The sequence below is a fragment of the Taudactylus pleione genome, unplaced genomic scaffold (genome assembly GCF_031769625.1).
Source record: "Taudactylus pleione unplaced genomic scaffold, aTauple2 ptg000176l, whole genome shotgun sequence".
NCBI lineage: Eukaryota > Metazoa > Chordata > Amphibia > Anura > Myobatrachidae > Taudactylus > Taudactylus pleione.
The window spans coordinates 3,579,693-3,593,725 of NW_028284578.1; the positions used below are offsets into that span (position 1 = coordinate 3,579,693).

Here is a 14,033-nt window from a genome sequence, read left to right on the forward strand (position 1 = left end):
ACACATTTCCGTAATATTTTGCAAGACTGCGAAAAGATCGGTAACATTGAGTACAATGGGAGCCTCACACACACTTGACCAAGGTCAGACCTTATTCAGAAATTGCTAACCTTCCAGTACGCAATGAGAGCTCAAGCTGCGTATGCCATCTTAGTGGATAATTTATGCACGCCCCTGTAATGGCGTTCAAACGCCCTGGCATGCCTGCATTTTGCCGACCACCTCTTGTCACCTCCCACAAATGGTACTTCCTGTCAATTGCTCTGCAATGGGTCTGTGTAGTCTCTGCAATCACAGTCGCGATCGCAGTGGTTGGTTCGCGCACGCGAACTGCGATGCATGTGCATGCGCAGAACAAACCAATCAGCCGATAGCATGCGTAACTGCAGTTGCGATCCTTACTGAATCAGGCCCTAAGTCACAAATCTGTGCATCTGAAAGTGCAAGCCTGTCCCGTCCGCTGTTCTAGTATCGACACTTGCACCAGCCCCATGGTAGGTGCGAGTGATCTGTCTGAAACAGGCTCCCTCTCATGTACGTATGACGACTCAGAATTGTATGGAGATGTACATACACGCCCACAGCACTCCCATGAGAAATAGTCAAGACGCCAATGTGCGTCTTGAAACGCCTACTTCACGCTGGTTTCCATTTGCACAAGATGCAGCACGCACCCACTTGTGACTTTAGTCACCTCATCCGATGCATGCGCGTATCGTGTTTTGCGATTCAGATGAATGAGAACCTGTGGACTAGAGTATGAGAGATGCGTCAGTTTTCACCAATGCATCTGATTCAGAATCAGGCCCAATATGTGTAGCGGAAGAAGATGGATAACAAGAGCCCAACTAATATGTATCGGCATTTTAAGTTCAAGATAACTAATTATTCTAAGGGGTATATTTTCTAAAGTGAGAGTTTTTAAAAATGAAGATGTTGCCCATAGAAACCATCAGATTCTACTTAGCATTCAACTAGAACGTTCTAGAAGATAATAGCTATAATCTGATTGGTTGCTATGGGCAACATCTCCACTTCTAAAAACTCTCACTTTAGTAAATATACCTCTGAGCCTTTCAAAATAGATTACATGACAGAACCAACTATTGTTACATTGCAAATAGATACTAACTATTAAGGAAACAATGTATGTTAAGTCGGTATAAGGATTAGATGAGACAATGGTACTAGATATAGGAAACAATTGCTGCTTGCATGAACCAATGAATGCTAGACTCTTACTCAGGATAAACCTGTAAACAAATTGCGGCTTGCCTTGCAAATATATCCGATTAGTGTCCAGTTTAATTGTACCATTACCTTACATATAGGCATAATTACAAAAACACTGTGTATTAATTATTAAAATACACTCAGTTGCCACTATATAAGGTACACCTACTCATTAACTCGATTCATAAAAGCATAAGGACATGGTCAAAAGGTTCAGCTGTTGCTCACACCAATCACCAGAATGGGGAAGAAATGTAATCTAAGTGACTTTATCCATGGAATGACTATTGGTTTGAGTATGTCGGCAACTGCTGATCTTGGATTTTCACGCACAACAGGCTCTAGAGTTTAAAGGGAATGGTGCACAAAACATACTATCCAGAAAGTGGCTGTTCTGTGGGGTAATATACCTTGTTAATGAGAGAGGTCAGAGGAGAGTAGCCAGGTTGGTTCAAGCTGACAGGATGCACAAGTGCATCTTTGAATGGTTTGGGTACGGGATCCCGATGTTCAGGATGCCGACAGATTTTTGTAAGTATTATAACCCTTACTCTAACCCTAACCCACCCCTCCCGCAGCCTAACCCTAACCCTCCCATCCCGCAGCCTAACCATACCCCTAACAATAGGCGACCTATGACCCTAATACTTATGTCTGTGGTCTGTCAGGATTGTGACAGTCGGGATGTCGCTGTCGATATTGTGTCTGCCAGCATCCTGACTGTCGGAATACTGACTACATCCCCTTTGAACACACAGCGCTTCAAAACATGAAGAAAATGAGCTACAGTAGCAAAAGACCAATCCTGTCAGCTAAGGACAAGAGACTGGAACAAATGTTTCCTGGTTTCATGAATCTCAATTTCTGCTGTGACATACAGATGCCAGGGTCAGATATAAATATATAGAGCCTTACTGCCATGTGACAATGGTTCAGACTGGTGGTTGTGGTGTAATGGTGAAGGGGGAATGTGTCTTGACACACATTAGGCCCCGTTATATCAACTGAGCTTCGTTTAAGTGTTCCATCCTACATGAATATTGTTGCTGGTCATGTGGGTCATTCCATGTACTGTATATAGGGAACTGGTTGTGAAAAAATTAAAATTTCTTTGGGAATTTTGTCTCTGCATATTTCCCTAGAGTCATGTTGGCAGCAGTAATTTTTCCCTCCAAAACCAGCTGATTACCTCTGGTAAATGCTTGTGGACAGAGCACATGCTGAATTTCTTCAAGGTGGAAACATTTTACCAACTTCAAGGTAAAAAAAACATTATTATTGATATTTATAAATGCCTTATAATGCAATTGAAAGAGCATGAATGCTTTTCATGATAGTTTTTCAAGTAAATTTTGAAAGTGTGTTAAGGAGGAACATATTTATTAAATCTAACCCAAAATGTGTAACGTGTAACGTGAGTTACTCAGCACCATTCTTTTTAAAAATATTCACTTACACTATGGTCAGAGAAAATCATCTTGCATTTTCTTCTTAATATGTGTGTGGATTTTTTATAGAGATATTGAATTGCTTTTCATCTTGTGCTCGCATATTAATAATGGTAGTTTTATTTCATGTAACGTGACTTACCATTTTTTCACAAATGATTACCAATTTCAAAAGACGTAGGGGTCTATTTACTAAGCACTGTTAGGAGACAGATTGAAAAGTGGTTAGAAGATGATAAGGTGCCAGCCAATCAGCTCCCAACTGTCATCTCTCAGGCTGTGTTTGAAAAGACAGTTGGGAGCTGATTGGCTGGCACCTTATCACTTTCTTTTCACTTTTCACTCAGTCTCCTAACACTGCTCAGTAAATAGACCCCTTGAAGAGGTATGTTCTGATTCAGTGGAATATAGTGTGAACTGCTTTGTATGGCAAGTGTCACAGCGCACTGTACACCGGCACACACCTACTGTGTCCGGCAGAGCTGATAAGCAGCAGGGCTAGGAGCGGGGAGTCCCCAGCGCTCACTGCTGTGTCCTCCTCGGCATCCAGCGGCAGTGTGCAGGCAGCCGCAGCTCCCCGGGGGGGGGGGTGTGCTGTTCTGTGTGAAAATTTAAAGGGGCAGGCGTGCCAAAAGTGACTAGGCTAACCTATCTCCAGTGTTTTGACATAAGTGTATCCTGACATCTGTTCCTGACCTAGGCTATTTGTAGTGACCTGATTGTGTCTGATCCATTGATTCTGTGTTTGGCAATCCGGTTTGACCTTGGCTATACTCAGTGACCTGATTCAGTCTAATCCCCGGTACTGTTCCATCCGTCTGTTTCTGACCCGGCTTGTCGACTACACTTGTGCACCTCACGGTGTGCTCCCTTTTACACTGCAGTGTACTCCAGCACCCGTACTAGGCAACCTAGTTGGAGTGCCACAACCTGCGTGTTGGGTGCAGCTAAATTCAAACCCCCTTGCAGAGGTCCCTGGGGAATACCACCGGCTGGTTAGACTCCGCACCTTTGTACTGGGTATTAGCCAATCCTGAAGTACAGGTAAGAATCCAATATCCATCCATGAGTTGTGACAGCAAGAAAGTGATGGAAGGCATGTAAAAGTACAGAAAGAGGGAAGCCTACAGGACCTCCAAGATCACATCCTCACTATAGGATCTAAGTTCATGGAGCATTGTTATATCAAGAGGAAACAGTCAAGGAGCTACCAAGAAGACAATGCATCATTGGCATTAGCTCCACAAACACAAATGATGCAGGTGAATTTTTCTGAAAATTAAACCTGTGTTAGTCAGAATGAAGTTCAGAGTGCTCACTGGAACTAGAGTCAAGTGAGTACCTTAACTGTCATAATTTGGCATTCAGGAAATATGCATTCTTTTGGTATCTGATGTTCTTGATCACTACAAAAATACTGTCATCCCATATATAGACAGACGTCTTAGAACTGCTAACAGACGTTATAGAAATAATAATTTGGTCTGTTGGTCCTGCTTCTTAATTCAAAAACAGGTATTTTGCAGAGGCTTTGAAGTCTAACAACAAAACACAACAAGAGAATACCATGGATGTACTTTGCAACATCACATGGGAAGGAGCCTGTTGATGGAGTTGGTAGTGCCATCAAGTGCCATGTTTGGTCTCTTGTTAAAACGTAGAAAATATACCATAAACAATGCAATGGACTTTGCAATTGCAGAACGTCCAACTTCCAAGGTGACAGCTATTCTCATGAATGAGGAAGATATTCTTCAAAGAAGCAAGAAATTGAAACTTTCTTCATTGGTTTTCACACCATCAACAAAGTTCACTTGGAATTCCTTAATGATGAAGTAATTGGGCATATGACAACATCAGAAGCAAAAAAAGCTGGAGTAGAAAAAACAGGGAAATGAGCTTGAGGTGGATAATTGGGTGGTGGTAACATATGACAATGAGCTTTATCCAGGAATTGTAACCAGTATCATAAATGTTGAATACAAGGTTAATGTTATGGAGAAAGATGGAAAGTTATGGAAGTGGCCTACTAATAAGGATTAAATATTCTATATTAAAGGCCAAATCAGAAAAATCAATCCTCCAAGTTTACTGACTTCCTGATGTTACTTTGTTTGATTGTGAAATGTGATTATGTATTGTGAGTTACCACATACTGTAATGTGAGTTACCAAGTGTTTCTTTTTTTAAGTTGTTTTATATAACCACAAAATCTTGGTTACACATTAAAATGTTTTTTTTTAGACTCCTATAAGTTATGAGTAATACTTTAGGAGCACCTGGACTTAAGACAGAGCAGAATGTCTTGTTTTTTAAATGTCATATCTTTAAAATATAATGTCAGTTAGAAAGATTTTTTGGGGGGTTAGGTAGTAAAAAATTAGCAATTCCTGCATACAGTTTCTTAAAGCATGACCTGTCTTATTATTTTCTCAGTAAATAAATTTAGTTTCACATACATTCATTTTGCTGTTGATAGACATGCTTTTACTTGCTATGTCACTTTGTACAATCATCACAAGCTGGTTCTGTGAACAGACAATGACTCCAGTGTATTCCAAAACCCCTTACTATTACCAGATCTCTATCCGAACTGTGGGCCTGATTCAGAGCCGGACGCTCTGACTAGAGTGCTCGCTCGGAATCAGTGCCCTCCTACCTAAAAATGGAGCGGCCTCCCGGCCGCTCGCATAGCTGTGGGTAACCACCCACAGCTTATGCGAGCGGCCAAAAAGATGGTCGCAATGGTCAAGACCATCGCGACCATCGGGCTTGCGACGAGACCCTGCGGTAGGGTCTCGCTGCCGCAAGCCCAGGAGTGCTTTTGGCTCTATCAGAGCCAAAAGCACTCCCACTGACATCACTAGTGATGTCAGTGGGGCCAGCTCCAGACGGAAAGCGTTCCCATGGGAACGCCTCCGTCTGGGCAGCAACGCCCACGGCACGCCCACCAAAGGGGACGTGCTGTCATTCACCATCGACAGCACGCCCCCTTTGGTGCGAGACCCATAGCGACAGCTTGACTGTCGCTATGCGGGTCTCGCGCATGCACACGACGGAGCTCCCTCCATCGTGCGCATGCGCATTAGGGCACCATCGACCCGCTTGCGAGCGCTCAGCACTCGCGAGCGGGTCTGAATTAGGCCCAGTGTCATTAGCATGTGGTGGAAAGTGTGGTCTTACCGTGTACTCAAGATATGAACCTAATGAGGTGGCCACTGTGTGTGTGTGTGTATATATATATATATATATATATATATACACAGCATACATGTATATTTGAATTACCTAGCCTCTGTGCCCTCCCCGGGTGTCAGCCAACTCCCCGATAAAACAGGAGATGTAACTGAATGGCGGCACTCACAGGACTCAATGGCAGATATACAAGGTCTTCAGTTACTCCAACGTTTTAATCTCCTTTATTGGAGATTTACTTATACTGTATATATATATATATATATATATATATATATATATACTCTATGTCAATGTTATGTTCTATGGTAAAAAGGATACATAGGGGTATATTTACTAAAATGTGGGTTTTTAGAAATGGAGATGTGGCCCATAGTAACCAAATTATACTTAACATTTATCTAGCACCTTCTAGAAGATAATAGCTAGAATCTGATTGGTTGCTATTGACAACATATCTTTCTAAAAAACAGCACTTTAGTAAATATACCCCATAGTATTAGTTCAATACGTGCCTGATTCACTACGGATCACAATATATCATACTCAATCAGTTCAACTGCGATTGTATGCTAATCCATAGCAATCGCAATGCTGCCGCACCACTACATAAGGACGCCCACTTCACCTACACGCACATCCGTAACGTTTAGCAAGACTGAGAAAACATCGGTACAATCGAGTACCATCGAAGCCTCATGCACAATTAAGGCAGGTCAGACCTTACTCAGAAATTGATTACTTCAGTGCACGCTATGAGGCCGTCCCGAGCACAATGGCCAGTTCGCACACGCGCACTGTGATTCATACGCATGCGCAGAATGCAACAATCGGCTGATTGCGTGTGTATAAGCAACTGCGTTCCTTGCTGAATCAGGCCCTAATTCCTTTGTTATGCTGCGTTAGTAGTTGCCTGATGTTTTGTATGTTTTATAGCTTTAAGTTTATCTTATTTTTGTAAAAAAATATACTGAATATAATCTACTAATTTATTCAGTTACAATATTCCCACTCAAGTACCCGAATTTCAAACTCCCTATTGTAGACCATAAATTCTGTACAAATTGAAAATATTTGTTATTTTGTCTTCTTTAGCAAAGACTGCAATTATTTAGCAGCTGCTAACATACGTAGAACACTGCAGCATGGCATTGTTCGACGGTTCCTCTGGCAACGCACAATAGGCAATGCACTCTGCACACGCCAACCAACAATGGTTCCATTTGCACAATAGCCCAGTACAGAACAGATTCCAACAGTGTATCCCGCCCCTGCAATTGCAACTAAAGTCCTATGCTTTACTTACCAGGTTTGCAAGTATATAGTGATATCCGACAATGTTTTTTTCTAATTTGATGATCTACAAAAGAGAGAATTCTGGTTAATTACTATCAAACCTCCACTGAACACACTCTGGAAAACCCAGTAAGTGTTCTAGATCATTACCTACAGTAACTCAAATTATGGAAAGTTTAGGTAAGAAAAGAGCGCAGTCTTATACATACCCTTCACTGTGGCCCCAGTTCTTTCCTACTTAATGCCCATAAAACATATCATATATAATTAATTTGCATTATGGGAAGTTTGCAAGACTTGAGGCTTTGATGAAATTGTTGCCCACATAAACCAGGGAAGTTGGAGAGGGAAATTGGAGAATAACATTGTATAAATTTTCTAGTGGCTGACTGACCAAAATTTTAAATAATAATAATAACCATTGAAACTTAACAGTATACAGTATATAGACTATATATATGTGTATGAAAAGATGAGACATTAGGTGTAGTAAAAATTGGTCGGTTTTATTAAACAAACAATACTAGTATAGTGGTAGAAGAAAGAATGGCCAGCTATCAGCCAAGCCACTTGATTTAAGTTAAAATCCAACAATATTTTATGGGCCAACTACCCTATCAATATCAGCGAATGACAGATATCCAGACCACCGGCAGAGTGGTGCTGCTGACCGTGGCAAGGCGAAATCAGTGTTACTAGTATGTTGGTGGAGAGTACACTCCGACAAATAAAATGCAGGCTGTCGTTCCAAGATCACTCATAAAAGCTAATAAAAGATAACAAAGAGGGTGGACTGGAGGGTGGAAAATTTACTGGACAAAGGCTATAATCCCAGCTATAAATAGCCACTCAGGGTCCTAGTCAAGGAAAAAAGGGCAATATCTCTTGATGGCCCCTACCTGGATGGTGACAAGTGGCCAAAGCTCCAAGTAAGGAAGAGCAGGAAGCCATCAAGTTCTTTATAGAAAGTGCTTATACTGTAGCTGTCCGACTTCCACATCGGTTGATTACATATATAGGGAACTTTTCTTTGTGTAACTGTTATTAAACTCACATTTAAATAAATAGAATCCCACTTACAGGGCACCACATAATGCAGTGACTACAGTCAACAATAACGCAGAGTCCTTCATGAGAGCCATCATGAGTTTGGACTCTGCATGCAAACTATAAGTGGGTATATGTTTTGTCTGTAGGTAAGCGGTATAACCATGGATTTGTGGATAATGTTAACACTACCTGGGTGAGGATGGCATTCAGTCTTTCCGACTCACAGTCTATCACAACCTGACGATCTTTGCTCTTGTCTAGATCCTGAAAGAGCAGGCGGTAGCCTTCCTCAGTGGTGGTCAAGATGTTCACGGCTGTCACTTGCCAGTTCTTCTCTGCCGCTGTGTCTAGTACTTTCTGGAGGACAGATAAACCTGATAACAGAGAGGGATTCATCAGGTGTATTGATCTGCATGATTAGTTACATCATCATAGAAGTCTATGCAGCCATCTTCCTTATGTCTCTTTAGCATTCTATGGGGGATATGTACTAAGACTTGGAGAGAGATAAAGTGGACAGAAATAAAGTACTAACCAATCAGCTCCTAATTGTCACTTTACAGGCTGTGATTGAAAAATGTCAGGAGCTGATTGGTTGGTACTTTATCACTTTCCAAGGCTTAGTACATCTCCCCCTATGCCTCTCCAATGGTGAGATTTGGTGAGACATAATGTAGCAAATCCTTTATTATTTAGATTGGAGGTTGCTTTCTTCTTTTGTATTGTGTCATCAGTATCCCACATAAAGTTGTAGCACCACTTTTTAGGTTAAGCTAATTTGATGAGAAATTTAAGTGAACAGAGAATTGATAGGCTGATTTTCATGAATACTGGTTGCCTTCATAGTGTCCATCTGTCCTTAATTGACAAGTTTTGGAGGTCTGTCCTTGGAAATGTCCTTATTTTTAAAACAGGGACTAACTGTCCATTATAGATTCAGTTATTCTGCATGTTTCATGTAATTCTCAGTATCTGTTCTTATTTATTGAAGAAGACCCACTAAATGCAAATACATTAGATTATTACGATGTTTTAAATGTGCCCTTACAGGAATATTATAACGTTAAAAAGAATTTTTGTCTAGCTGCCCATGTTGAATAAAATGCGCTCATCTGGGTCTGAGAGATGCACGGTTTAGCAAAGCAAAATATTCTTCATATGATCTCCCAATCTGTATGTTTAGAAATTAAGATATACATCAGGTTTTTATGTAACAATTACTAGTGTTATTATGTTTTACAGAAAAAAACAAAAACAAATCCCCCCCCCCAAAATAAACAACATTATGTAAAATAGTAAATACCTTGTTTGTGTCAGCAGTGACAAGCTCAGTGTTACAGGAAGCTGCAAGTTCACAGCTGGGGTTCATTTTCAAGAAATACTGGCAATATTCTACCGTGATAAATTGTAGATTAGAATGAAAATATTGTAAAGGATTTACATTTATATCTCAAGCCATCACCTGCTCCAGCTACACTGTGAGTCTAATATGTCAGTTATATAGAAGTGTGAAACGAAAACATCTTCTACAATTGCTAGTTAGGATGTTAGTTATCTGCTCATGCACATTAAAAATATGCCGTGTGACCTAGCCCTACATGTGACCCAAATGGCCCAAATTATTTTATGCTGTATGTAATGCAGTCTGTGACCGGTCTGTAGACTAGGGAGCTGACTCCAGTGAGGACGCCAATGGTTCTACTCACGCAGATTCCCAATTAAGGGGAATCTACTCATGTGCAGAATGGGTCCTGCCAAATCGTACACAGGCCCCGCTATGCCTCTGCCTGATTGACAGGCAGAGGTGTTTGTGGTGTAGTGCGGGGGGGTGGGGACGGCCTGCATCCTGGAAATGGGGACTGTCGTTCCTGGCCTCACAGGCTGCCAGGACCCGGGCAGGCTGCCGTAGGCTTCAACCTCCACAGCCTGCTCAAAGAACCGATGGTCGCAATGGTTGAGATGGTGATCCCAGAGGTGTCAGAAACCTCCTGCAGCATTTGTATTTTAGGACGGAATTGCAAAGCCACTTGTGTGTGGCTTTGCAATTCTGTGCTCTGCTGAATCAGGCCCTAAGACCATAAAACGTGCCCTTTTAATCTGTGTCACACCTGTTTGTCTGCCCCTCCCCTTTAGAATGTAAGCTCTAACGAACAGGGCCCTCTACCCTCTTGTGCTTCCCCTTACTTTACTTTCATCTACTTCTTATTCCCCACTAGGGCACCTAATACTTAATTGCTTACACTCTGATGCATATCTGGGTGTTATGGTTGTAACATGTAATGTAGCAATGTATATTATCCATGTACTTGTCCTAGATTGTATTGTACTGTAAATTGCTGGCAAGTCAACCTATTTGTTTATGTACTTTGTAAGGCGCTGTGGAACACTTGTGGCGCCATATAATTAAAGGATAATAATAATAATAATAATAATAATAATAATAATAAAAAGAAAGGACATACAACATGCTGTTTAAGATGTGCCATAGTACTGCCTACTTATACTAGCAACCAAAAAATGTGACCACCTTGGACACAACAAATGTCTTCCTAAGTGCACAAGGGAAAACAGAAGTGTACAAATAGGACCAATACATTTTATGACAGTAATGATAGTATCTTCGCACAGATGTCACCATACTAAATCACCGTATGCATCTCCATTTGGCGAGCTTGCATCCTCCAGCTAAACACAAGTTCAAGTGCTGGGAATGCAGGCACATATTTCAGTGTCTTTCGCAAAACAACATGATCATGACTGAGTGATTCATTAAGATTTGTACACACTTGAACTCTTCAATAAAATAATGTTTTTAGCTAACATGACTGTGAACATAACATAGGTGAAAGACAACGGAAGTCAAAGTAATTGTGCACATACAGTATGAAGCACGAAGGTAAAAATATGTTGTTCATCATTCCCATGACTTAAGCACAGTTTTATTTAGAAATATGATTTAATGGAGTATTTCCTCCCTTCGCTTTCACAAACAACGGATCTCATAGATCTTAGAAAATGACCAATTATCTATCAACATAGGACAAAAATCTTAAACAGCATAGCATAGCATATCAGTGTAGTCCACCTAAAGTAGGTCAGTCTTTTAATCTCTGCTTCAGGTGAACCAGTAGAGCATATGTTGCCAATTAAGGCTTTGTATATTGAGATTGCCATTTGCCATGTGTTGAGGCCCTTGTGAAACTAGGAAGGAGTTGCACAGACACAAACTCAGCACGTATTCTTTCCTCTTTTATCCCACTCCAAAAGTTCTTAGAAATTGATTGCAGGACCTATTTCCTGTTTATTTCAGGTCTCAAAAACCTACCCAACCTCAGCCCAGTTTTTAACACCCTCCCTCCTCAGAACTACATTTTCTATCTTCCACTCAACACACAGAAACATATGCTTCTTCACCTTAAGCTTTATCTTTCAAGCCTACTTCCTTTCAGTCAGTGGTCACAGGGTTGGATGTGCAGACATTGATTTAGAAATTAAGTAACACAGTTCCTTTTTATATGCAAGAGTAGTGGAAATAATCAAGCTCTTCCTGAACCCTTCAAAAGCAACAGTTCTATATTCTGTAAACTTGCAGGTGCTTATCCATTTACCGAAGAAGAGAAGAAAAATGTGCAAAGGGTACACTATGTGGAGCAAATATATTTTCTGTAATAATATAATGACACAACTCACCTATTCCAACAGTTGGCCAATCTTATTTTTAGTTTTTTATAAAAAATGTCATTAATAGCTACGTGTTTCACGAACATCTCGTCTGCTTCCTCAGCTTGTAGACTGACACAGGTTGAGGAAGTGGACGAGATGTTTGTGAAATGCATAGTTTTTATTCACATTCTTCATACTTTGTGTTTCCTATTATTTATATTATAGGTTAATTCTTATTGGCACCTATTTTATGCAGGTATATTGGAAGTTCACAAGGCTACATGATTCCTTGTTCCTGTAGATGTAGCTTATCTAGACTTTAGTAAGGCTTTTGACATGGACCAGCATCGCAGAATGATAAACAAACTGGAAATCTTGGGATTGGATTCTATGACTGTTGAATGGATAAGGGCCCTCATTCAGAGCCGGACGCTCTGAGCAGAGCGCACGCTCTGAATGAGGGCCGTCCTCCATAATTGTGGAGCGTCCTCCTGGACGCTCGTATAGCTGTGGGTCACCACCCACAGCCTATACGAGCGTGCAGGTTGATGGCCGCGATGGTCTTGACCATCGCGACCATCGCCACTGAGAGCCGGAGCCTGCGGTTGAGTTTCTCAACCGCAAGGCCCGGAGTGATTTTGGCTCTATCAGAGCCAAAATCACTCCCACTGACATCACTAGTGATGTCAGTGGGCCAGCTTCTGACGGTAGGCGTTCCCTTGGGAACGCCCAGTCTGGGAGGCATGCCCCCGGCACGCCCACCAAAGGGGGCATGCTGTCAATCAACATCGACAGCACGCCCCCTTTGATCAGACACAACGAGCGAAGGAAAGTCCTTCGCTCGTCGCGTCTGGCGCATGCGCACGACGGAGCTCCCTCCGTCGTGTGCATGCGCAGTGCACACCATCGACCCACTTGCGAGCGGACAGCCGCTTGCGAGTGGGTCTGAATCAGGCCCAAGGTCTTGGTTGCAGGATAGGAAACAGAGAGTTGTAGTAAATGGAGTGTATTCACGGGAGGGAAAGGTTACCAGTGGAGTACCCCATGGATCTGTACTTGGGCCAGTGCTTTTTAATATCTACGTTGGTTATATTGCAAATGGTATTGAAGGGAAAGTGTGCCTTTTTGCAGATGACACAAAAGTATGCAACAGGGTCGACACACCAGGAGGGGTAAAACAAATGACTGAGGATCTGAGTAGACTAGAGGAATGGGCAAGAACATGGCAACTACAGTTTAATGGCAAAAAATGCAAAATCAAGCACTTGGGTCTCAATAACCTAAAGGCTAAATATAGTATCAAGGACACGATAATGGAAAATACAGAGGAGGAAAGGGATTTATGAGTCACCATTTCAGATGACTTGAAGGCAGGCAAGCAATGCACCAAAGCAATGAGAAAGGCAGATGCTTGGTTGCATAGGAGAGGAATCAGGAGCAGGAAAAAAGAAGTGATAATGCCACTGTATAGGTCCTTGGCACGGCCTCATCTAGAATACTGTGTTCAGTTCTGGAGGCCATATATCCAGAAGGAGATAGACACATTGGAGACAGTACAAAGAAGGGCAACTAAAATGGTGCATGGCCTACAGCACAGAACTTACCCGGAAAGACTAAAAGATCTTAATATGTATAGTTTGGAACAGAGAATGGAAAGGGGGGACATGATAGAAACTTTCAATACATGAAGGGTTTTAACAACGTACAGGAGGGAAGCATTCTTCAAAGGAAGAGATGTACAAGAACACGAAGACATGCACTGAGACTGGAGGGAGGTATGCTCGAGGAAATTTGAGTAAAAATGACTTCACAGAAAGGGTAGTGGATAAGCCTCCCATCAGAGGTGGTTGAAGCTAAGATGGTAGAGCAATTTGGGATAGGCATAAGAATATCCTTAAGAAAGACGTAAGGAGCAAATAGGGTTGAAGTTGCCAAAAGGATAAATGAAAAGGAGCAGACTAGTTGGGCCAAGTGGTTCTTATCTGCCATCAAATTCTATGTTTCTATGTTTTGTAGATTATTTTATATTTTAAATAAATTCTGTGTTTATCTAACGAATTGGCTAGTTTCTTCTAAATCCACCTATTTCAGGAGCCTGAAATAGCAATATCCTCTCAAATTATCTATTTTACACACAAATAAAAAAAA

At 41.5% G+C, this 14,033-nt stretch overlaps 1 protein-coding gene across 8 annotated transcripts in view; it reads right to left on the reverse strand.

Moving 5' to 3' along the window:
- The window catches only part of GRIA1 (glutamate ionotropic receptor AMPA type subunit 1), a 333,609-nt gene that overhangs the window by 119,210 nt on the left and 200,366 nt on the right, over positions 1-14,033 (reverse strand). For 6 of the 8 annotated variants that reach the window (XM_088475695.1, XM_088475689.1, XM_088475688.1 and 3 more), the window contains exons 4-5: positions 8,409-8,596; positions 7,183-7,236 (exon numbers count right to left, since the gene is read on the reverse strand). In XM_088475695.1, the coding sequence (XP_088331821.1) occupies positions 7,183-7,236; positions 8,409-8,596 (242 nt within the window). The remainder of the gene's footprint in view (positions 1-7,182; positions 7,237-8,408; positions 8,597-14,033) is intronic. The other 2 variants (XM_088475691.1, XM_088475690.1) reach the window with 1 other exon arrangement.